The following is a 25,459-nucleotide window of genomic DNA, read 5'->3' as shown; positions in this document are numbered from 1 at the left end:
ACTTAAAAATTCAGATAGTCAAGTGGGAACCTTTCACATCAAAAACATTATGACTCTTTCATGGCAATGGTGCCCCCTTGTGGTTAGAAGCTTTTGTTGCATTCAAAGAAGAAACGTCCTTATAAACAACAATGTAGACATCACAAAGTAATTTTCTGTATTATGACCTAAAAATCATTCAAACATATATAAACATAATATTAAACATCGCATTCTTTATTATCATTTAGAATGTCTTGCTCTGTATGCACTGCAAATACTGCTTTGTCCTAAGGTAATTACTTTTTTATGGGTCAACCAGCAAATGCAATCTCTCTCTCTCTCTCTCTCTCTCTCTCTCTCTCTCTCTCTCTCTCTCTCTCTCTCTCTCTCACACACACACACACACACACATATACCCACTGCCATATATTATTTCATGTTAGTCCTTTAAAAAGTAATTTATTTGCTAACAATCTCACCCTTATTGTTTAAATGTCTCTTCAGTAACAATAACTCAGAATATGGTACAAACTATTTCATGAAATGGAATGTAGTTCAGCAACCCATTTGTCTGGTTCTGATTGATTATGGATAAAGCCCAAAGTCAGAAAAAGATTCTAGCATGTTTGCTTGATCGACCGTGAGGGGAAAGTGGCGAAGCTAGGAGTAACACTTTGTAAACCGCTGATGGAATTCCTTTACTTTGCTGAGCAAAATCTTAAGTTTATCAGCAGGTGGTAGGATGGTCATCCTTAAAAATATAGAGGATGAGAAGAAAAGAAGAAATGGTGAGTGTTTAATGTGGTTAAAATTACAGGCATTGTACTATCCTATAGGGACTGACTCTGTATGCAGAGTCATTGAGTCAAAAACGTACCGGAAGTGATAGGTTCCCTCCTTTTGACCGAAGCCACTGCCAGGGACCAAACAGATGCCTGTCTCCTCTAGGAGCTTCATACAGTAGAACATATCTGGTGCTTGACCCTTTTCCTGCACTCGCGCACACACACACACACACACACACACACACACACACACACACAAACAGTATGTAACCCATCAATCAACGTCAAGTCGCAGTTAGCAGATGGTAGGTGAGGCAGACTCAAACCTTGGCCTCTCGTATGGCGCGCTCAGGCAGGGTGATCTGGGGGAAAGAGTACATGGCCCCCTGCACCGGGTTGCACCTGATCCCTGGCACCGTGTTCAGGATCTCCTCCGTCAGCTTGGCCTTCTGCGCCAGGTCGCCCAGTGTGGCCGTCCGCTCCTGCAGGAAACGGTCAGAGGACGGAGGCAGAGCGGGGCTGAAGGGTGCTGACATAGTCGATGAAGCCTGTCACTTGAAAAGCCAGTGTACTTCAGTGAAGACCCAAACAACGTTAGCGCAGGGCAAGACACATTGATCTACAACGACAGCAAAACAGTTCCTTTTGGAAATTGGATTCCAGCTTGTACATTCACCTGTACCTTTACCATGCAATCCGGTGCATGTGCTAGTTCCCAGGCTATTTATTTTTAAGCGGACCAAAGAACTTTCACTAACCCACATCGCTGTATAAACTCCAGACCAATATCGCACGTCTATTCTGAGCATGAATTTATTATCCAACCTGTTTGGTTGCATGGAAATAGATATGCATAATGCAACTTATATGCCCACTGGGACTACCTGTGTGACAACGAATGCAGTGAAAATATACAGCTCGTCCCGTCTCTGTGAGCAGTGACAGTCTATGAAAGGGCTGTGAGAGTGTCTCTGTCATCCTGACAACAACGAAGGCTGTGGTGAGTGATGGCTGTGAAACAGGAGCACAGCTGCTGTGAAACACAAGCTGACTCCTTCAAATCAAAGTGAGTATGAGGGGCGGCCATCCCTGAGGGTCCCGTTGGGCCTAGCGTTACCTTCTGGCCTGCCGCTGCTAACGCCTGCCCCCACCTGCCAAAAACGCGTCCTGCAAGCAGAGCTACTGTACTGCAGCATTGCTCTTCGGTGAGAATAAAGGCTAATGTCTTTGTTGTGTTGCAGAGGGAAGACCAGGGGCGCAGGCATCCTGACTTTACTGACGCCTGCTATCATTTGCGACTGATGTGTGAGATTAACTTTATTTTGCTGTCGTCAGGCAGGTACTGACCCGTTTCCTGCTTGCATGTGGCCCTCGATTCCCCATCAGCATCAAAGATGGTTTTGAGGACTTGTGAGGTGAGAAGGAGGGGCGTACCTTAAGGAACTGGGCGTGGGATGGCTCTCCAGGCTGGGGTGAGTTGGTCACCAGGGCCATGAGAGCCTGCCCGGGCACGGGCGGGCACAGACGCACCGACACCAACTTGGTGAGCTGAGCCTTCACCTCGGAGTCCATGTTTATCACCTCCATATAGCCTCCTCGCATGCCACACCTGACACAGCATGTGTGTGTGTGTGTGTGTGTGTGTGTGTGTGTGTGTGTGTGTGTGTGTGTGTGTGTGTGTGTGTGTGTGTGTGTGTGAATGGGAAGAAGAATGAATTAGGTCAGCATCATATTGTTAGCTTAAAAATATGGGAAAATACAGGACTGTGTTGGGAAGAATTCCTTAACAATGACTGGCTATATCTGATTCCAAATTACTGGTACCTAAGTGTTTTTTTCAGACCCAGATTGGAGTTGCAGGCCAACTCAAGGATTCTGTTACATTCCTGATGCCCACTGACCATTATGAGTCCACAAGCTTATCCTCGCTGGGGAAACTGCTCCGGAACTTTCTCTACCCTGCTTAAAGGCTGAAGTGAATTTGTTGACTGAGTTTCGTTTCCTTTTATGAAGGTTCTTCAGGAATTAGTCAGTGGCCCTGCTGTGCTGACTAATGTCTCTCGAAAAAAAAAAAAAAAACATGTACTCACTCTCCCATGTAGCACTTGGAGGTGGAATGGAATGATGCCAGCTCCACCGTGTTGAAGTATTCAGGACCCATCTCATATAACACCTTTTTAAAAGAGTAGAACTTGCAGCCCTCTGCGTACACGTTGTCCTGATATACCTGCAGGGTATAGAAAGGGAGAGGTGTGAAAAACAACAACAACAATGACTACAACGAAAAAAAAAACCCTGGGCTGAGGGAAGCTAAAGCAAATGACGGAATTCTGTTGAAAATATCACATTACCTCATCAGCCATGAGGAAGAGGCGCTCCTTGGCAGCGAATCGAATCACGTCCTCGATGCGTTCTCTGCTCTGGACCTGGCCTGTACAGCATTGGAAAGGCTCAGAACTACAGACACATACAGCGTAATATAGACACATTTATTCTAGATATTAATATGTCATGTCACAAGATATACAGTGTTCATGTCCGGGTGTTAAACGCTAGCAAGCTTTCGTTTTATGAAAAAGGACTTTGGATTCAGCCGTGATCGTCGGCTCAGACTGCACTGTTGGGTGGGTTGCTTTGGTTTGCGTCAGCAGGTGACCCTATTCTAAGATGGCAGGTTTTCTTGTTTTGTTTTGATGGTGGTAGAACGTTAAGGAGAGCTTAGAAATTGGAGGGCAAATTGATTTCCCTTCCTAAACACACAGCTTTAGCTTGGGTCATTCTCAGGGTAACGGTGGGGTCATGAAAAGGGCTAGTTCCATCAGCGGTTTTCTTAGACACCTGTGGGGTTGCCAGGGTTGATGATGCAGAGGACTCTTGGGTTGCAGTGCTTGCTGGCCGCCTGTAGAGAGCGCTGCAGCTCGCTGATGTCCAGACCCCAGCACTTATCCTCATCCAGGTAGTAGTTGAGCTGCACGGCTCCCAGCTCGGCTATGGCGGCGGAGTAGAGGGGGTACTGGGGAATGGGGATCATCACCCCTGTACGGGTACGACCCTCGCCTGCGGTGAGCAACTTCAGCATGGTCTGAGAAAGAGAGAGAGAGAGAGAGAGAGAGAGAGAGAGAAGGATGACCAAAAAAAAGAGTGGAGAAGGAAGAAAATAGATAAAGAAAGCATTGGAGGGCAGAGAGAAAAAGATGAAGACAGGGACAAAGAGACAGAAAAACAGAACAGAGAGAAAGACAGACAGAAACAAAAAAAAGAAAGACGTAGAAAGAGAGAAAGTTCCAGTCAGTTCCTAGTATGCACTCCAAACTAGCCATAGCCCCTTATCCTAGACAAACTTACTAAACAAATATAGTATTTGGTGAACTTGCTCAACACGTTCTTTTTGTTCTATGAACACTCCCCTTTCACCTTTCCTGGACTGGAAAAGGACAGACTACAGTGGAAAGCTGTTTTCATAAGATGTGGGTGGCAAACACACTAATTTGCCTCAGAATACAGTAATTTGCCAGTTATGTCATATTTTGTGCAGTTACTTCTAAATGACTGCTAAAAGAGTAAATGATGCATTTTGTTTGGAATGATTAGATAGTTTACATTGTTGCTGTCAAAAAATACAGCTGCGATATGGCTGTGAAGTAGAACCCCTCTGTTGAGTAGAATATAATGGCTGGAAATGGAGTGCGCAACTCATTCCGCATTCGTCTGTCTGAGATTCTGGAGACCCACCACAATGCCGTCACTAGCCCCCGTGGTCAAGTAGATGTTGTCTGGGTCACATGGTACACCGCCATCCCGACGTTCGATGTAGCGAGAGACGTCCTGTCGCACACATTCTATGCCCTGACTAGCTGTGTATGCACCTAAAAAAAACAACAACAACGACGACAATGACAAGATCAGAAAACGTGAAGGTCAGGTGTTCTATTTCTAACCAAACGTGAAGCATGCTTCCAATTCTGCTGTCCCCACAATGTCACAACAAACACACACACACACACCTATACTGCTCCCGCCACAAGCCTTCAGAATGCGCTGCGCACGGTACTTGGTGTCCTCTGGAAACTTGTCATCGTCAAGCAGCTCCGGATAAGAACATAGTGCCAAGACCTGGCAGAGAAGGGCATAGGTTAAGATATAGAATGAAAAATACTCCTTACAACCAGCTGAGCCACGTCAAACAAAATGGAAAAAGGTGACGAGTTACAGCGGGATGAGGGCACGCTCATCCTCGTGCTCCATAGGCTCGTCCTGCAGGCTTCTGGAGCTAGGAAAAAAAGATCACTTTCAAACTACCTCCCTATGTTTTAATGCAAACATAGCTTCGAGCTGGAATTTCTGGCCTTGCCTCTGTATTCATCAAAAGAAATGCACCCAAACACAAATGCAGGTGCCCGGTGCAGCAGCTGTATGCAAATATTAATCACGAGCCATTTCATCTGATCTTTACAGATTTAAAAAAAAAAAAAATCATAAAGCTACCAGACTTGTACTGCCCATTAAAGATGTTTGCAATGGCCCGAGGCTCCAGTTTATGTGGTTAGTAAAAGGAACTGCATTTAGACAAAATGCGGAATTCCAGGCAATTGCCGCTTTGAAGTGGAGTTGTAGGAGCCGCGTATGATGAGATGGTTACCTGTCTGAAGAAGGTCACAGGCCTCTGACCCATGGCATGGGCATCCCCAATGTTGGCCTTGATGACTTCATTAAAGGGCTTCTTCACTCCCTGTGAAATGAAATGAGTCACAGTCAACAGTCACTCTCGGTTAATTGAAGCGATTTGTTTTCCACAAGGATTTATATTTGCATTGGCTTGTTGTAAAATGTTGATCTTCCTAGCATGCAATGCGCCCCTTGCGCACACGGCTGGAGCCAAGCAAACAGCCAGCACGGAACGCCGTTTCGGCAACCCCCACCGCACCGTGTTTACTCTTTCACTCGAAGAGTTGACGTGTTCTCAACGAGCTCTCGATTTCACACGCCGGCTCCCCTTTCGCTCCTGAAACACGCGGAACCGATGCACTGCAACAATGAATCCTTGCTTTCACTGAAACTCAGCGGTATGGGAAAGCGTTCTGTGTCATTCTGGATCCCACACCACCTCTGAACCAAGCAATGAAGCGCACGGAATACCTGGTACAGTTGTGTCGCCAGCTTAGATAAATTTTGTAGACTGTTATGAGTGTCCCCCAAGGATGGGGTTGGCAATTACTGCTCCAGTATATATTGATTTAAGAACTCTGTTCTCCACAAATGTGTGTGTTAAAAAAAAATGTAAGTGTTCAGAGTCTAAACAGATCGAAGTATATAAAGAAGCAGAAGCTTCTGCGAAAGTGGAGGCCACTGAGGAAAATGACAGGGCCAGTTCTGAAGCTAGGTGCTGACATATCACAACAAAGGGATGTTTCAGTTCCAGAATGCTGAGATGCTTAAATGTGACAAAATGTGGCACACTAACAATCACCCCCACACACTAAAGCCTACATCCAGAGTTTTGTAATATCACTTGTGACCAACGCTCCCATATCTCTATATTTTGACGACTAGAAAGTAGAATAAAGCCTATATTTGTTCCCATTCATATTTTCTTTAGATTATTTTTAATGTAGCATTATAGATTGCATCCAGAACACTGCATTGGTTTTGTTTCCAGTTTCCAAACTACCTTTTTCTTAACTCAATTTTTTTTTTTAAGTTAAACCTCCCTGATCGTAAACAGGAAGAAAATGTCAATAATCCTATGCGTGCAGTTACGTGCAGATTCGGGACCCTTTGGTTCCTCTGGACCCTCTGCTGTCTGATATGGCTGTCCATTAGCGCCAGCTGCATTTAAAAAACAACAGCAGGTTGTGTGTACAGGACCAGCTGATGAGCCCAACAGGCTATAGAGGTCTCCCTGTGGGCAGTAGTGCTGGGCTGCCCAATAAGAGGGGCTGCCATGTGTATTCACTGAAACCTCAGCTGAATAAATAACATTCCATTAGGGGACCCCCCCCCCCTCCTCCCCTCTTATTGGCTTAAAGGAAGGGATGCCTCTCAGCACCAGCCAATCAGGTGGGGCAGTAAGAGAAACACCCCTAGGTACACCATAATCTCCAATTACGTTCAATCTGAGGGAGGCCCTTTTTTTAAACTGGAAACAGGATTTGGTAGGGACATAATCATGCAGAGTTGCTCGGTTAGAGGTTACATGCAAGGGATTGGTCAGCTTTTCGAAAACAAGTTCTATTATTTTCTCAGGTGGACTTCTGCAGTCTCGCAATAGCATACAATGTCCTGAAAGTGGTCCCAGGCTGTGTGCACTAATATAAAGTGAAACTAGTGAATACAGTTATATCTACATTACCTCACTGTCATTTTATCTTGTGCTGGCAATTACAAATTCAAGTTTACAAATTTAGCACAATACACTTGTTAGTCTGTTACATTAAACAATCACATTTAGCCCGGCACTTAATCAGATAGCTGAGGCCTATTAACAAGATTTATAGGGTTTGGTAAACCAACCTTAGGTGAAATTGTACAGAGATTTTACTGTCACCATGGAGGTAGCTCAGTCTAATGGCTGTTTAGGAGTGATGGCAAATATTAGCTTTATAATAATACTAGATTATAATTACACTTTACTAATAATATGTAGTTAAAAATAGTAATAATCGTAGATGAAACAGTCAGTACTATAAAAAATAGTTGTTCTCAGAGTGGATGTAAACTAGCCAAACAAGGAGGGAGTTATAGATTTAACTGCTGCTCTAAAAGGGGTAAAATAGCAGTTTAAGCAATTTCTTAACGACTATAAAAATCCTGACTTGCATTGTGGCAAAAGAAAACCCAATATTAAACAAACTGGTTGTACTGGTGCTATACTAGATGAAGCAAAATTGATAAAGAATCCTTTGTTCCATTTAACAGAGTGTATTACTAAGTACTATGATTAGATTGTGAGCCATGAATAGATATGCAGACTTAGGGACAAAGGAGGAGAGAGAGAGGGAGAAAGAGAGTGAATTCCTATGAAGATAGGGGAAGGTAACCTTTGTTGTGCAAAAACCTTTGTGAAAAAATGAAAAAATGTTTTAATGAAAAAAAAAAAAGCATTCTCTATGCTATTACCTGAGGCAAATTTTTATCACCTCTTCCTAGAAAGGTTTAAATTATCTTACTTGAACAACTGGATTTATAACCTGAAACCAGAAACCTACTAAGCTTCCAAGAGCCACGATAAAACTGTGCTTTTTGTTTTTATGCCAAGTCAACCTAACACCTAACACCCTTTCAGATCTCTCAGTGAATCTGCAGCACAGTTTTACAGCACAGCCTGCCTCTCACATGCTGCACTCTGCTCCAACACAGCCTCCAATTTACAGAGTGCCTGGGCAAACAGCAAAGCTGCTTGTTCCCATGGTGATCTTTTCAGATCAGGGTCCGGACCTCCCAGATAAGTACACTTCACCAAAAGCAACCATAACAACGCTTTCAGGTCTTTAAAATACATACACATGTGTGTGTGTGTGTGTGTGTGTGTGTGTGTGTGTGTGTGTGTGTGTGTGTGCGTGCCCATGTGCACGTATGTGTGTACACTCGTGCAATATTGGTGGAGCATCACTGTACAGGACTATAAAGGTTTACTGCACACAATACCAGTTGCATACAATCAAGTTTAGAAGGATATGTAATCCTGTGCTTCATCTTGTCTATTCAGCTAAATCTCACAAGCTGTATGATAGATCTAGCTATCGGAACTGCTGCACCGTGACTTTGTCTCCTTGACTGAGCAGTAGTTTGACCTCTACGGGCCTAGATGTGGCAATCTCTAATAACGTACATCAGCGTGTGGTTAGCGGGCGAACTGAATCTCTGGGGTAGAGTGGACTTCAGAGGGGAAAGGTCTCGCTCTCTGTAGCTACAGGAGCCTGTTTTCACGTTGCGATTTTCTGTGCCATCAGAATAGCCAGCACGTCGTCAGTTGTTTGCTCAACTGAATGTCTCACTCATGCACTCTACCCCATGCCAAATGAGCCATTTTAATCCAGGTCCACTGACAATCAAATATCAACCAGGACATATTAAAGCAAATAGCCCATTCTGTTGAGCAATAGCCTCCAGGAATGATTGACTGGAAGACTTTGACATTTGGGTGTGTCAGCAGACCAGAGAATGGTAAACTAGCTTCTTCCCCAAGCAACAGCGACACCTCAGTAACTGGCCAAGGTCCACATTCTGTAATAGTGAAGAAGAAGAAGAAGAAGAAGACAGGTAAAAAAAGAACTAATCTTGGATTTCTTATGGTGATGCTGTTAATCACATGACATTAACCTCTGCTGGAAATAATCAAAGCGTGTGACTGATATTCAGACTGAATTAAATAGGACTCGCGAGGTAGCCAGAAACACAAACACAGCACAGCGTTAGATCAGCAACCAGACTACAGCATGCCTTTACTCTGGAACCCAGCACCGGCCATGATCACATGACCCAACGTGTAGGAACAGCTCCCACAACCCCAGCTATGTTCATGCCAACCATGTTCACCTCGGACTGCATTCTTAAGCCAACAACCCCGGTGTCCCACCTGCAGCAAACAGCAGAACTGCTCCAGTTAACAGCAACAAAACAGCAAAACGTGTCCAGAACTGAAGACGCGCTGGTGACAAAATGGCGCTACAACAACATTACAAAATGTTCCAAATGATTTATGGCATCACGCCTTTGAAGAGCTCACTGGGGACATGAGGAGGTACCAACAGCAACTGTGCACCAACCTGCACTGACGGCACCGGTGGAACTGCCTGGGCTACAGGACTCCTAGAACAGGTCCTGAGTCATTCAAGAGGACGAGTGAGAGCACCTCCGCGTCCCTCCGAGTCTGCTCAGGTGGTGCAGGTACAGGGAGTTGCAACTGCCATGGGGTCACCGCACCGCACGGACCTATGCACTCGGTGGAGGTCACGAGCATGCAGTCGCCCTGGCTAGTTGGTGGAGAGCTTCCTAAGCACTGAGGTCCCAAGCCAATCTTCACAATTAATTCCCAGAGTCCCCATGGGAGGGCTCTGCTCAGGATAGCTGGACAGTTGTTCTGCTTGGGTGGACATCCACTCAGTGCATACTTTGTATAAACGTTTTTGTGCTAGTTGATTAACATTTGTAATATAATGGAAAATGGACTGCTGCAACACAGTTCAGCATTTTACACTTGTAGCTGGAAGAGTACCAATTCCAGTTTGTTCCTTTTGCACCATAAAAATACACAACCTTGAACTAATGTCTTGGGTGCATTTTAGAATATTTTGCCGACACGTAATTTACCTGAAAAAAAATAACATCATAACCCTAATAATTTCAGGTTTTTGTTATTATTTCAAGGCAACAATTAATGAACTATTCCATCAGGTAGTTACCATACCTCCTTCAGCTCTTTTTCGATCTGCACGGCGCGCTGTACAATAGGTCCGCGGACAGCGTACTCGACCTTCTTGATGTTGGCGTTCATGGTGTCAATGGTCAGCACCTTCTGCCGCCGGGACAGCGCTTCGTTCTCGGCCATTTCTCGACGTGCGAGTCCGCTGTGGGCCGTGGCGAGGTTAGAGAGAGTCCTGCTAGGGAACGAGACGGGAGAAAGATTCGGCACGTAGCAGACGCCGCATTTTCGGAGTCGGGCAATGTCACACCGGTTCCCCGTCCCTCGTGTCCAAGAAAGCACGGTTTTACACGGGAGCATTTGTGCGCGCCTAGTTGTCAAGCTCGCAAAGCGCTAGCAGTGCTGGTATTAAACTTCTAAATGTCCTAATTGTAAAGCTTTAATTCCCAAAATGTAGACAACCTACACCCTCCGTTCGTGTTCCGCGAGGCTACAATACACAGATGGACATTATGAGATGAAAAAGCAGTAGACCTTTGACCCATGCAACAGATAACCTAAAAGCCAACAAGATTTCATCAGATTTCTAGTCGTAGCCCAGACAGCCTCCTTGCCGTGGACTACTGGGCACTGTTCTTTACTTTTTATGAATGCCTCTTGCTTTTTATAGCCGACGCGAGTTTGTATCAACAACCCCCACCAAGTTTAACGTACCAAAAGTTTTCGAAGCCTCCGGTTTCCTAGACAACAGCCACCAGCGACAAGCCTATGCGGGTCCGTTTCGGAAAGTAACCAGCGTTAAACTTCTCTTCCCGCGAAACTTCACGGAAACTCAAGGAGGAGAATTCGAGCTGTTAGCTCCTAGCAGAATGAATAAAGGGCTCCTCCCTTACTGACAGCCTGGACGGAGAAGATAACGTGAACCGTGTCTATGGGATCGCTCACAAACGATTCGTAGGACAAACCGTCGACCTCCGTTAATAACCGTCGACCTCCGTTAATAACAAACAAATACATTCTGAAGGCACATACATAGGCTACTTATTAATATACATTTCGATTAGTATAAGGACAACAAAGCTACAACACTAGTTTCTAAGTTAGATACACACATTTATACCTATCAACATTTTATTTTACAGACTGAAACTGCGGAGTTTTCAAGAGGAAAATCCAGTTCTCTGTCATAAGCAGGCAATACCCCGTCATAAATTAAGCCAATTTTTCAATTACTGCACCTACAGAATGAAACCAATTCAGACTAAAAATCAGACTAAAATTATAAAACATTGAGTCGAGTTCTTCCAGTACCAATGTAATATTTTAAATGAACATCTTTATGATCTGATTATATATTGCATGCACTCTACAATTTTATTTCACTCTAAAGTCTGTTTCAAAATCTCGACGAGGTAGTTGAGCAATTTGCTTTTCTATTATTGCTCAATATCAAATCTGAAGGTAAAAGGACGTTCGCTTTATTCACTAACTTACCACAAGTCTATTAAAACAACGTAGTCAAAAATTAATACATCCAATAATTACAATTATTTTTTATACACATAATACATACTCTTTGAAAATCTGGACACTATAACTTTTGTAATTACACATGCTATGTCATGTTAGCTGAAGTGTTAGGCACCTTACGACATTCCCTTTATGATGTGTACAGAACGTGCCTGTCAGCCCATACTCTCCAAAGAAGCTGGCTAATCAGTTTTTTTTGCAGTACAAGGAACAATTTAATAATTAATTGAAACATCCCGTTTCTCTGGAAGCTTTGTGTACTTCACTACAATTTCTAATATCTATCTATCTCTCTATCTATCTATTTATCCATCACTCTATGTGCATAAATATAGTGTATATAAATATATTATTGTTTCACTGGTAACTACATAATATTTGTCAATATTACAATAAATGTATACATAAGCGTACTTCAGAAGAACATTTTTGTTGCTACAGGAAAATGTGATTGTTATATCCACATAACAGATTCAAATTCACTTTTTAGGACAACTGCAATTTAGTGATATGAAAACAATCATAATAAATGTATCATCAACCCCCCCCCCCCCCAGCCCCACCCCCACACACACAATGTCACAGTACACAGAAGTCACGGCTCGGTTCACACCAGTTTGGACATCATGAGTTCGGTACAAGAGTGGAAAAAAACAACAAACCTCCAAATGCTTAAGCCTAGGTTTCTTTTTATTTATTTTGCACAGACATGAAAGTTAGTTTATTCCACCTAATGTCATGTTGTCGCCCCTGAGGTAGATGATGCAGCTTGCAGTGTATTAAACAGTAAAATGTCAAACGTAAACGGTGAACATACACTCTTACCAAGGTCATATTTTTATGTAGGGATGATAAGAAGGAGAAGGAGTTCGAGTCCTGGGTTTTGGCTTGGGGTTTTTTGGTCTAGCTCCAGTGATTGGTTTGCTGGCAGTGTAGTGAGTAATGACATTGCCACTCCTGTGGGGGTACCAGAGTTCAGTCTCCTGTCTGGGCAAATGCGCTGTGCTATACCAATAAGCATAATTTGGCAAGACTCCTAACACTACATTTTCCAACCTCTGTACCGACAGAAATTGTAAGAAGTGACTTGAAAGAAGCAGGTGTCATTTGCATTTGCCAAAGTGTGACTCATATGCCAATGAGCTTAAGCTGATGCTAACTTTCTAACAGCTTAAGCTATCGGGTGGAACTCACATTTATCGATCTTTATACATAGGCTACCATGTACTCTCTTTACAACTGAATGCATCGAACTAGAGTCTGTGTACCATGACAGTTCAGGACAAATACACGTACCCTTATATACACACACACACACACACACACACACACACACACACACACACACACACACACACACATTCAAACCTACTCATAACACACTTCCAAATGTGACATACTGTAAAGATACCTTTGTATTAAATTTACATTGTGCCTGTCTTTTACATGCATCGGTGACCATCAGTAGTTTAGACAAAACACTCTGTATGTTTGTGATTGGAAGAGTCAAACTGGTAAACATTTCCAATAATGGTATTCAATTCGCATACTTACAGTAAACAAAACAAGTGCCAAAAAAACCTTTGACAGGAGTCAAATTACGAGTGGTATAGAATAGTAGTCACAGAATAAATAACCTTTACTCAGCTGCTGTATAAAAAACAGTCAATGATGTGTTTCAAAAAGGCACACAGTAATGCTTATATGAAGGTCAGCAGGCCTTTGACATTTTTTCAAATTTTTTCAATTTTCTCAAAACTGCAACTGTAGGAGATGATTTGAAGCGAACATGCAGTACACACGATAATAATGTGTGCATGTCTTACCCTTCCACAGCCTACTATCTGAAACCATCTGAATACCAACAAGCACATTTCTTCCACACCCTAGAAGCCGGTTGGCGTAGAGATGGCGTTGAGAGTGTGTGTGGCGACAGTGCGCAGGGCGAAGGTGGGGACGGAGAGGTCAGTGAGGAGGAAGAGCTGGTGCTGAGGAGTCTGCAGGCCATAACACTTACAGTCATCAGTCACCAGGTAACACTGCACAGGGAGGTGAGTAAAGCCCAAGGAGAACTCCTCGTGGAGTCGTTCTGCAGTCGCAGAGGGAGGTGACGTGGGCAAGGCGACAGGCTCCTCTGAGGTAAAATACCGAGTCACCGCGAAGGTGTAGAAGGCACGCAGAAGCTCCCACCGGTGAGCTGGTGAGGAGAGGGGTGGCACCTCAGAGGGGGTGTGGCCACGAGCATGCGGGCACACCGCAACAGCGCGGCGTGACTCGCGGTTGATAATCAACAGGGCTTCGACATCCCAGCGGAGGCGGACAGACGGAGGCAGGGTGGAGCGCTCGGCCTGCTCCAGGCAGACACGCAGAGCCTCCACCACGGGGGACCAAAAACGGCCCACCAGCTCGCTCTCCGCCCGCTGCAAGGAGGGGCTAGGCCCGCACAGAACACACGCCACCACCCCAGGGAGCAGCTGGAAGCAGAGCAGCCTGTGGGCAACTGTGGGGCTGCCTTGAGGCAGGAAGACGGGGTAGTCACAGGAAGTCGTCCCAGAGAGTGAATTCACCAGGGCAGACAGCAGCACGACCTCTTGAGGAGCGAGGCGCCACCACTTGTCAGTAGCCAGGGCTAACCGGCCGCGCACAAGCAAGCAGCCAAATTCACTGTCGGCAGCGCGTGTGAAGGAGTCCAATGTCTCTTGGAGAATCCCAGGCTGCGAGGGGAGCAGGCAGTCGGCGCAGTGTGTCAGGTCGCCCATGAAGCCCTGGTCCTTGCCTCCACGCTCAAGGAGCCTGTCGATTAGGCGGTAGCACGATCGCAACTCCCTCTTCAGCCGCTCCACGTTGCGCACGTTGGCCAGCTCGTCCTGACCGAGCACCAGCACCATGCAGTTCCAGGCGTTCTCCAGCAGACGGCGCAGGTGCAGCTCGCTAGAGGCGCCCGCAGTGCCGCTCACAGCGATGAGCATCAGGCTGTCCTGGAAGACCCTCCAGGCCACTCGGCTGTCTCGCTCTGTCTCGCAGCTGGACAGCAGGGCACCCTGCCCAGCCCCAAACATGTGGACCCCATTCAGAGAGCCGATGACAGAGAAGGGGAGCTGCTTACAGGAGCCGCGAGAGAAGAGCGGGACGCCGCTGGATGCGGTGAGACACAGAAGCTGGACAGTCTCTGACGGGAGCATTCTGCATTCTAGCCATCGAGGACAGAGGCACAGAGAACACAAGAACAGAACATCATGAATATGTTAATTTGTCGAAATTACGTTTAAAGTTGTGACAGGGATAGGCCTTCTTTACAGTATGGTGTCAACAAAACTGTCCCATCATTATAGTGAGAAATGTATACATAAGAAGAAGGGGTCGGTGAGATGGGGAATAACAAAATAAGTCTTTAATGTCAAAGCAAAGACGTTTAGTTTGCTTGCTAGCTAGCCAACGTTACCCTCTCACAACATGAAACGCAGAATGCTATTCTAAAGAAAACAGCTTTAATGTCTAACTAACTAGCTAGCGTTAGCTAACTAGCTAGTTTAACTACTTGTACTTTAAAAGTTATGAAGATGAGGTGAAAGTTAATTTCTTGTAAATCATAGAAAGGTAAATCCTAACGTACCTATAGCCAGCCTGGAGAGTTAAGTGAAGAAGAGTTAGATAGCCACTTTAGATAGCGAGTCTTAGCTAGCTTAGTACGAATGCATCATCAACCTCTTAGGGTAATGTAAACTAAAAGCATAACGTTTACTAACCTAAACTGCACGAATTCAGATTGGCTTTAGGTCCAAGCGGGAACGTGTGCAGTAAATTTGGTTACTAAATTAGCTGTCTAGATAGTGTAACTAGCTAGCGTTTCACGCTTCTCAGAAGCTTAGCTTAGCTAGCTAACCTGTCTTTAACGACACATCACGTCGCCACAGCAACTTCCGAAAACACTCCGCTTAGAAAGCCTCTTCTTTCGGATCTAGTCACGCGTAAGGTTTGGGCGAGTTAAATAACTTCCACACTGCCACCTACTGTGAGATGAGAGGTTTGCCATTATTGTCGGTCGTTCATGTTGTCCCTAATAACGTTTGAATGGTATAAAAGGTAGGCTGCATGTTGTGGTGTTTATTGCAGGAATATCTTCTTTTTTTTATTGTTGGTTGTTCTGTGCTCAACTCATGCCAAAAACAACCATGGCAAAATGATGATCAGAGAACCCCTCTAGCAAGGTGTGCCCTCTTGCTAGTATTCCACTTGGAGGCATTCATCTCTCTCCACATTCTAAATGCTCCGTGGACCTGCTTGGAATATCGACCTCTGAAGAACTCTGCTTCATTCACACTTCTGTCAGCACCAGGGGCTCCCTGGTTAGATGGAACTCTGCGCTGTGTTGTATGGGACCCTTTTTCAAGTTGGTTGCTCTGACCAACTTGGTTGGTTGGTCTTCCATTATACCTCTCTAGCTTGTACCATCACTTTTATTTGTCATCTGTGTAGGTTTGCTCTTTGTCTGGTTGCTGGCCTTTTTGTTATGTTTTATGTCCTTTTCCTCCCCTCGCTTTTTAATTTTGTGGTCTATTTGCTCAAACTCCTCCTAATTTTCCTGGCTGATCTCAGCTAACATTGCATTTACTGGAACAGGCCTTTTTTAAGAGTATGGCACTAATGACCTTCTCCTTGTTACATTTAACCTGAACCAAGATTGAAAGGAATTATTGAATTATTTCATTGAAAGGAATTATATTGCCATTACTTAACACATTCAAAATCTAGTGCCAATTAAGACAATTTAAAATGACCTTTTGCATCCTGTATCATGTCCAAATGTCTTAATAGATCATATAAATAACATTTGGCTGAAATTCAGTCCAGTTTTACCTCCGTATCATGTCTGCATTTCACTACATTCACTATCATTACAACTATAAAGGCCTCAGGATGCACAACATAATTAATATGTATCAGCTGTGTACACAGACATCGTGTGTGTCTCAACAAGGTGTATTAAATAAGACATTTCTTAGAAAACTAAAAGATGCTGTATTATGATATATATATATATATAAACCATATTCTAACCCAGAACCAATACAGAAGGAACAGCGTACAGAGGCATGTCACACACAAGCAGAGAAGAGTTGCAGGGTCAGAGTCCCTGAAAGTATAATCTTGATGGCAGTCACGGGTTAATGAGGGTCACAATGTGAAGGCGAGGTGGGAAAGCAGGGTGCAAAACAAAACCAAAGCAACGAAGCTGACAGGAAGGCGAAGCGAAAAGCTGAGAAAACCCCTAAATACAGAAGCAAAGATTCTTTACTGAGCTTCTCGTTGATCTCTCATTATGAGCTGCACCTGCGGCTAACGCATCCCGTCCCAGAGGCCGTCTCGCCAGTCTGCACAGGAAGCTGCTCCGCTGGACAGGTCGGCTCCACGTGCAATCCAGCAGGCCTGTTAGGATCCAGAGGCCACCTTACCAGCCTGCTATGCTCCCGAGGGTCTCGTCAGCCTGCCCCAATTCCAGTTCAGCCCTGGGCTCCAGTTTTGCTCTGTTTTAGCCCTGCTCCCAGTTTTAGACTTCCTCCCGACTCTAGCGTTGTTTCTGGTTCCAATCTAGCTCCCAGCGATCATCTAATTCATGCCTATAGTGCAGTTTGCAAAGGGAAATGAGGCTTCACACCCTAACCAAGCTGCAGAGTGTTATCAAGCATCACGCTCACATCCTGCTGCATGCTCAGGCTCTGCTGCACACTCAACACTCATGTTGAAAATGTTCAAACCAAGGTTGTAAACACAAGCCTAACTGATACAGATGCACAGGCTAATCCAGCTGCACTCCCTGATATAGCTACCCATATCAGTCCAGCAGCAAATATTAGTCTATCTGCACCCTCTGCACCCAGCCATTTTACAGAGGCCTGTCACTCATCTCTTGAGATTTGTTTGCTCCCAAGAGCCCTGTGACTATACAGACACCTGTGATTCCCAAGAGCCCTGTAACTCTCAAGAGGCCTGTGACTCCCCAGACGTCTGTGACTGCCCAGATGCCTGTGACTTCCCAGAGGCCTTCTTGTTAAGCTCAGTTTTGTTAATGCACTAAACTTGATTTTGCACTTGCATCCTGCCTTTTTGCTTCACCTTCACATCGTGACAATGAAGATGATGTCAATGCCCATTTTCAACTCAATTTCCAGTTTTTTTGTATTTAAAACTTAAAATTTGTTGCAGTGATGCACACCATAGTTAAATATTAAACATTTTAATTTGTATTTGTTAGCTTTTTTAAAAAATACGGTAATAATAAATTAAAATAATCACTGTTACTTTCACTGATAAAACATTTTCTCTGCCTGCGCATTCTTTTTTGGTCTCTATTACCAGACTTTCTGATGTATGCAGGAATTCTGGCAATGTGGAAAGTTACCAGAGGTGGGAGTCTGCAATGCCTGAACAAAGATCAGCACTTTTTCAAGAATCACATCAGTCACAAGACACTGCTATGATTACAATTTGTAATTGTTGGAATCTTCCACTGCCTCGGATGAAAATCAAAGCAAACTTTATTTCATACAAATAACTGTTTCATTTTAACATTAACATTAATACCTTGTGTCAGTAAAAATAAATCACATATTCAAAATTATTTTACCTCATAACTGTCTGTGCAGACCAGTCACCAGACCAGATACTAATATGAATGAATTAAACCTTGTTAATGAAACAAATTATTAATACATATTAATAATTCACATGTGAGTGAATTTTTATTTGTTCTTGATGGGATCTAACTGTAGACTCTTTATTTCATCTTGAAACTAGCTGAGATCAGAGAACATCTGGTCCATGAACCAAAATCATAAAACATATTGTTGCTGTGATCATGGCTTTCGCCTGTCCTTTTCCTCTGTTCCCACTGTTTCCTCGCCTGTCCTTTTCCTCTGTTCCCACTGTTTCCTCGCCAGTCCTTTTCCTCTGTTCCCACTGTTTCCTCGCCTGTCCTTTTCCTCTGTTCCCACTGTTTCCTCGCCTGTCCTTTTCCTCTGTTCCCACTGTTTCCTCGCCTGTCCTTTTCCTCTGTTCCCACTGTTTCCTCGCCTGTCCTTTTCCTCTGTTCCCACTGTTTCCTCGCCAGTCCTTTTCCTCTGTTCCCACTGTTTCCTCGCCTGTCCTTTTCCTCTGTTCCCACTGTTTCCTCGCCTGTCCTTTTCCTCTGTTCCCACTGTTTCCTCGCCTGTCCTTTTCCTCTGTTCCCACTGTTTCCTCGCCTGTCCTTTTCCTCTGTTCCCACTGTTTCCTCGCCAGTCCTTTTCCTCTGTTCCCACGCCAGCCCTTTTCCTCTGTTCCCACTCCTCCAACCAACGTGCATTCCCCAACATCCAACTCTCTGACTTCTTTTTCTCTTCTCTCCACAGATGAAATTCTTCAACTACTGACTTCCAGCAAGCCGACTACATGTCCGCTGGATCCAATTCCTTCTGCTCTGTTCCAGACAATCGCAAGAGATCTGCTTCCTTTCAGCTCTGTCATCATCAACAACTCCTTATCTTCTATCTTTGAATGTAGTGCCTACTACATTCAAAACTGCCAGGGTGGTACCAATCCTCAAGAAGGCCACACTTGACAGTTCCAGTGTTACCAACTACAGACTGGTATCACTTCTCTCTTTCCTCTCAAAAACGAATGAGCAGTTTATAATCAATTGTCTCTTTTTCTCACCCAGAACCAGCTGCATGACCCAATCAGTCTGGCTACAAACCGGAACAGTCTACAGAAACGGCACTCATAGCAGTGACTGAGAAACTTCATGTCACTGAAGCTTCCAAACAGTCATCTGTTTTGATTCTTCTAGACCTATCAGCAGGCTTTGACACAGTGAACCACACCTCCAGACCTCCCGGACTCGCCGCTGAATGACACGGCCATGCCTGTTACCCTGTCATGTGGCATTAATATTTTCTTACCCGTCCCAGTGCCTGCTACGTACCTTGTTCCTGTTCCTGTGTCTGTTCTACTGAGCATACTTACCTCGGCCTTTGCCTCTGCTCCTGTCTCTGTTCCCACAACTGTGTCCTCTACCAGCTTGCCTCCTCTCCTCTCCTAACTCCTGCCTCCTGTTCTGGCCGCATCACCGGTCCCACTCCCTTTCCCCGGCCTTCTTCCATCCCTCCATCTGCCTGGACTCCTGTACCCATTCAGAGCCTGTCTGAGGTCCTGGACCTGTCCCTTCTTTGTTCGCTCCAGTTTTCCCGTCCGCTTCCAGTCCTGTCTTGTCTTCCCTGGCTCCTCCCTTTGGCCTTGTCTCTTCGTGTAGCCCTCTGCATCATCTGTCTAACCTGAACTCCTGTCTGTTCCTGCGTCTAGCCCGGTTCCTGTCCCGGCTCCTTGCCTTGCCCGTTCTGTCTTTGTCAATGGCTTGTCCCAGTTCTGTGTTTCGTTTTGCGTGCCCCGGTGTTGCACGCTTTAGTGGGGGGGTTCTGTAAGGAATGGCTGCCCTCCTGGCGTCCCTATTTCTGTAGTTTCCCGGTCATGTCTGCTTTCCTTTGCGTCTCTGCTCTGTTCCTTGGTTTCGTTTTTGCCACCCCTCGTCTGCTCCTTTGTTCCGGTCCATGTTTTGGTTCTCCCTGTTCCAATGTTCACCTGAGTCTGTTTAGTGCATGATTGTTTTGGTTTTTTGTACCCTGTGTTTGCTCTTCTCCTTCGTTAGTTTTAGTAAGTCATGTTCCCTTTGTCATGTCTGTTATGCTCCCTGTACTGTTGTCACCATTGCTTAGTTTGTGTATCATTTTGCCTCAGTGTTTTCTCCTCGCCTCTGTTTGCTATAACCTCAGCGTTTGTAATTCCCGTGTTAATAAACCGCCCCTGCACGTGCATTCAGCCTCGCGCTTGTTCCCATAGGAATCGTTACAGGCACCAGCCAATGATACCAAGAGTTCTGCATTCATCTGGCCTCTATGGGAGGGAAACTAGAAGCCATTACTGAAAGGGGGGGGGGGGGGGACTCATCAAAGCTCATCAGGAGTTTGCCAGAAAGCATCAGCTTGAACAAAGTAAAATGTAAGATAAGGTTTTGTGGTCAGATGGGAGAAATTTATTTTAAAAAATATATTTTTTTTTAGGCCAAAATTCAAAATGCTATGTATGGTGCAAGCCTAGCAACAAACAATTTCTGCAAATGCATCCCAGAAGTGAAATACAGGTGCGACTGCATCATGGCATCATGTACAAGAGATGCTTTTCCTTAGTGGGGACTGGGCATCTTGTTAAAACTGAAGAACGGCTGGATGGAGCACAACGACGCAAGACAACCTGCTTCAGTCTACTTCAGAACTAATGTTTGGGAGAAATGTCAGCTTTCAGCAGGGCAATAATCCAAAGCACGAGGCTGAAGCTGCACAGAAGTGGTTGAACAACAAAACGGTGAATGTTTTACAAAGTGGCCAGAACAGGAGGCAGGAGTTAGGAGAGGAGAGGAGGCAAGCTGGTAGAGGACACAGTTGTGGGAACAGAGACAGGAGCAGAGGCAAAGGCCGAGGTAAGTATGCTCAGTAGAACAGACACAGGAACAGGAACAAGGTACGTAGCAGGCACTGGGACGGGTAAGAAAATATTAATGCTACATGACAGGGTAACAGGCATGGCCGTGTCATTCAGCGGCGAGTCCGGGAGGTCCGGAGGTGTGGCCGCGGCGTTCAGCGGTGAGTCCGGGAGGTCCGGAGGCACGGCTGCGGCGTTCAGCAGCGGCGGGTCCAGGAGGTGTGGCTGCGCCAGTCAGTGACGGGTCCAGGAGGCTGCGCCGGTCCACGGCGGGGGGTCTGGAGGCCCAAAGACGGGGGTGCGCTGCTCAGCGGCGCTGCAGGGTCTGGAAGCTTGGCTATGGTGGTCAGTTGCGCTGCAGGGAGATCCAGGGGTACACCTACAGGCATAGATCTAACACAGGAAACAAGAACAGATTGAGAGACCTCTTGGGTGGCGAGGATAGGCCAGGAGGCCACCACTAGGCTGGGAACAGGCTCAGGACAAACGGTGTCTCTCGCACCGGGGACTGGGACTTGGTTGGGACGGGAGGCATTTCTTGCGCCGGGAGCTGGATCCGGCCAGGCGGCATCATCCGCACCGGGAACAGGAACTGGATCGGGCTAGGCATCATCTCTCGTGCCGGAAACAGGCTCATGACGGGCGGCGTCTCTCGTGCCGGGAACTGGAGCAGGCTCAGAAGGAACAGCGTCTCTCGAGCCAGGAACTGACATGGCGGCTGAGAGGCAAGTAGCTAAAGAAGGCAGGTTTGGTGGGGTTGTAGCAAACTGTGCTGTTAAAAGCCTGAAGAAACCTTCCACAGTTCCAGCCTCCTGAGCTCTGTGCAGGAATATTAACTCCACCCACTCCAGTGCTTTACCCTGAAGAAAGGTCTTAATGAACAGCATTAGTTCAGGGGGTTTGAGGGCAGGTCAGGTACTGGAGATAGATGCGGCACTGCATAATAAATCTCCCCACCGACTCGTCCTCCCCATTATACTCACTCGGAGTCGCCATAAGTGAGGGCAATACCAGGGGCTTCCCATCCTTGAGCGTGGAGAGCAGAGTCTCGATATAATTCAATTCTGCCACGGGGAGCTACCTAGTGTCCCTCGCTGTGTGGCATGAGGGTTGCTGAACCGAAGAGGATGGAGCCTGATGCGACGGACCGAAGCCCTCCCGCTGCATTCTCTTAGTTTATTCCGATTATTCTGTAACGATTCCTATGGGAACAAGCGCGAGGCTGAATGCATGTGCAGGGGCGGTTTATTAACACGGGAATTACAAACGCTGAGGTTATAGCAAACAGAGGTGAGGAGAAAACACTGAGACAAAATGATACACAAACTAAGCAATGGTGACAACAGTACAGGGAGCGTAACAGACATGACAAAGGGAACATGACTTACTAAAACTAACGAAGGAGAAGAGCAAACACAGGGTACAAAAAACCAAAACAATCATGCACTAAACAGACTCAGGTGAACATTGGAACAGGGATAACCAAAACATGGACCGGAACGAAGGAGCAGACGAGGGGCGGCGAAAACGAAACCAAGGAATAGAGCAGAGACGCAAAGGGAAACTACAGAAAGAGGGACACCAGGAGGGCAGCCATTCATTACAGAGCCCCTTTTCTCCAGTCTCAGCAACTGTACTCTCAGCGTCTCTGTGTTATAAGTCCCCTTCTTTCACAACTTTCCTTCAGATTCACAGTCTGACCAATTAACTGAGTCTTTTATCCAGAAAAGGTGAATTTTTAAAAATGATTTACTGGTAGAACTGCCAACTGTAAGCCAACTCATCTGTTTAAACTTGAAGCATCCATAGCACAGTGATTAAGCAAACGGTAGAATAAAGTGTATGAAAGTGTCGTTTGTAATCCAGTTTAACCTGATGAAAAAAATACTTTTGCAAGGCAATATATATATTAAACTCTATTCTACATATTATACATATATAAAACATATAAATGTATTCAAAATACACATCTAAGGAAGTTGGAGTGAGACAGGGTTTTTATATATATTCACCATTGGGAAGTGTTGGTGTTAACCCTCCTCATTCTGTGTTTCCTATTTCCTAGATCCTATTTCTGTTTTCCTGTTCTTTCCATCACTTAGGACTGCCACATCTATCACCACTGCTGTTTTCAGCATGCCATCTATGACTGTAATGTCTGATGTAATCACCACTACTTCCTTTTCGTTTGGATCTGAAGCCAAAGGTCATAAACCAAACAGAGCGGTACTTACTGTTCACATACAGCTACATACCTTGACATACCCTGTAGTGAAATCCAATTAAAATGTCCACATTCACTTGTCCCTTCTATGCACATAGGACATATTTTCCATACTTTCATATTTCAATATTTGGAGTCTGCGCACATCAAATTTGGTGCCTAGACCTACACATGTACAACTGATGCATATAAATAAATAAATAAATAAAAATTACATTAAAATGTTTTGGTACTACAGGTCTACCATAAAGCTGAGAATGTCTACTCGTTTGCTTCAGTTCACCACAAAACTGTGTATAACAATTAGCATTTTCTTGCATTGCTTGCAAGCACAGGCCTATAAGAGTGGAGAATGCAAATGATATGCAGATTTATCCCTTGCATAACCAGGAAAAAGTCTGATTCTGCACGCATTGTAAAAATGGGAGGGTTCTTGTGATCACTGAACTTCAGAAACTGGTGTATGTCTTTTTTCTTAAAGCCATTTGGAGTTTTGTGCTTCCAGGCTTTCAGCCTTTCAGCCACAAAGGCCACCTGGTCCCTTTTTCTACATTCGGCCAAACTCAGGACCTCCTGGTAAACGCTGTACAAGTCATTGACCTGCTTAAGCCAACAGCTCAGTTGGCAACCAAATACCCCCACTTTGTGTCGTCATCTTTGAACTCTCCTGATCAGAAATGGGTTCGTCCTAAACACCACTAAAATTACAACTTTGTTTTTATTAAATAATGTTAGTTACAGTTCTCACATGTATGGTAAAAATATCTCCAAGTCCAATTCCTGCCTGGTTAATAGAGATCAGTGATGCACTCTTTTTTACTATTACAAAACTCTCAACCATATGCTATGCAGATGTAAGATATCATGACTATGAACATATGCTAAGACGACGACTATATTTTAGATATGCGAACAGCTTATGTTATCATGATAGCGCGAAAGCCCCGCCCATGCAAAATGGGGGAACGTTTGACAAAAGGTTTCACCAGCTGGTGCATTACAAAGTGATTGTTTATTGACATTCCTCAGCAGTGATATGCTTTTTACAGAGCTCAGCCTGAGAAAGGAGATGAGAACAGTTCAGGTACAGAATACAAAAAGGACTCAGATGGGACACCCGATGAACGCGGTGCAACACAACTAGCCATCGGAGTATGACAGCGTAGGTTTGCGAGAGCAGCGTGCAGCCCGAGGCCCGTCGGTCCCGTCGCCGCTCAAGAGTGTTCGAAGGGGGCACAAGGCAGTTTGCTCCGCAACTTTCGGTCTGCTTGAGCCGCACTTTTCTCATGAGAGACTTTGGAAAATTGAAAGGAAGGCCTCCAGGACTCAAGCAAAATTCGATAGCTTGTTCGAATAAAATGTGCATAGCATGATGCATTTATACAACAATATTTGAACAAACAGTAGATAAGAATATGAAGGAATATAAAAACAAGAAATATCTTAATTTCTACTACATACATTGCATTTCAAAATTGAGATTGTTACACATACTGTACAGACAATTATATACACATTCAATGTACAGTACATCCAATTATTTAACATCTAAAGTGAAATATTAAATACAAATGCACTTTAATACATAAAATCTGTAACATCCAATGTTGAGTATAATAGGGATGACATTTCATATACTTTTCATCAGTGCTGCAACATTTTTCAGTAATATACTCCTTTTTAATATAGTCCGAATACTTCAATTGACTGTCACTAGGACAGGAGTCTCAAATATCTACTATACAGGGGACAGTATGTATTTTCAAATCATATTATTTTGTAACTTACATATGATAAGTGAAATGTACTATAATGGAATCTACAGTACACAATCATGACGATCTGTAATGTGCTCTCGTGTGTAATATCAAGTGATATTAAGAAAAAAGCAGATGAAAACCCAAGTACATTACCTAGACCGTCACATAACCGACCGACCATCACTTTAAGAGGCCCATTCTAATTCCTATAAACAATTCAGAAATTCAGACGTTCACAACAATGTCACATTGTGTTTGCAATGCCATTTATTGGCAGAAGCAGTAGCATTTAAGTAGGTTTGGCAAT

The 25,459-nt window shown here is 44.7% G+C and overlaps 2 protein-coding genes across 7 annotated transcripts; both read right to left on the bottom strand.

Annotated features, from left to right (window-relative positions):
* Window positions 1-195: 195 nt before the first annotated feature.
* On the bottom strand, window positions 196-11,810 carry gpt2l (glutamic pyruvate transaminase (alanine aminotransferase) 2, like). 5 transcript variants are annotated; one of them, XM_027032614.2, is made up of 12 exons: window positions 11,623-11,810; window positions 10,174-10,366; window positions 5,407-5,496; window positions 4,772-4,880; window positions 4,500-4,633; window positions 3,606-3,849; window positions 3,119-3,198; window positions 2,858-2,994; window positions 2,202-2,376; window positions 1,094-1,249; window positions 860-972; window positions 196-733 (listed from the first exon to the last, which is right to left on the bottom strand). In XM_027032614.2, exons 2-12 carry the CDS (start codon window positions 10,312-10,314, stop codon window positions 643-645), a joined length of 1,470 nt encoding a protein of 489 aa, XP_026888415.1. In that variant the 5' UTR covers window positions 10,315-10,366; window positions 11,623-11,810; the 3' UTR covers window positions 196-642. The 5 variants fall into 5 exon arrangements, with proteins under 5 accessions (XP_026888415.1, XP_026888413.1, XP_026888414.1 ...); XM_027032612.2 differs by lacking the exon at window positions 11,623-11,810 and adding an exon at window positions 10,843-11,108; XM_027032613.2 differs by lacking the exon at window positions 11,623-11,810 and adding an exon at window positions 10,843-11,108 and having other exon boundaries at window positions 10,174-10,363.
* A 517-nt stretch (window positions 11,811-12,327) lies between these two features.
* On the bottom strand, window positions 12,328-17,919 carry fuz (fuzzy planar cell polarity protein). Of its 2 annotated transcripts, none has more exons than XM_027032616.2 (2): window positions 15,272-17,919; window positions 12,328-14,848 (listed from the first exon to the last, which is right to left on the bottom strand). In XM_027032616.2, exon 2 carries the CDS (start codon window positions 14,838-14,840, stop codon window positions 13,545-13,547), a length of 1,296 nt encoding a protein of 431 aa, XP_026888417.2. In that variant the 5' UTR covers window positions 14,841-14,848; window positions 15,272-17,919; the 3' UTR covers window positions 12,328-13,544. The 2 variants fall into 2 exon arrangements, with proteins under 2 accessions (XP_026888417.2, XP_035383752.1); XM_035527859.1 differs by having other exon boundaries at window positions 15,405-17,919.
* Between the last annotated feature and the right edge of the window lie 7,540 nt (window positions 17,920-25,459).

Source organism: Electrophorus electricus, chromosome 7, assembly GCF_013358815.1.
Source record: "Electrophorus electricus isolate fEleEle1 chromosome 7, fEleEle1.pri, whole genome shotgun sequence".
NCBI lineage: Eukaryota > Metazoa > Chordata > Actinopteri > Gymnotiformes > Gymnotidae > Electrophorus > Electrophorus electricus.
Note: the sequence above shows the minus strand (reverse complement) of the source record. Positions and strands in the feature narration are given on the sequence as shown.

Coding starts and splice junctions, on each gene's coding strand:
- gpt2l (XM_027032611.2), bottom strand. CDS start 10,488: ATGCTCCCGTGTAAAACCGTGCTTTCTTGGACACGAGGGACGGGGAAC. Junction 4,634..4,771: donor TTGTGGCGGGAGCAGTATAG/GTGTGTGTGTGT, acceptor TGTTTTTTTTAG/GTGCATACACAGCTAGTCAG. Junction 1,250..2,201: donor CCCACGCCCAGTTCCTTAAG/GTACGCCCCTCC, acceptor CGTTTCCTGCAG/GAGCGGACGGCCACACTGGG.
- fuz (XM_027032616.2), bottom strand. CDS start 14,840: ATGCTCCCGTCAGAGACTGTCCAGCTTCTGTGTCTCACCGCATCCAGC.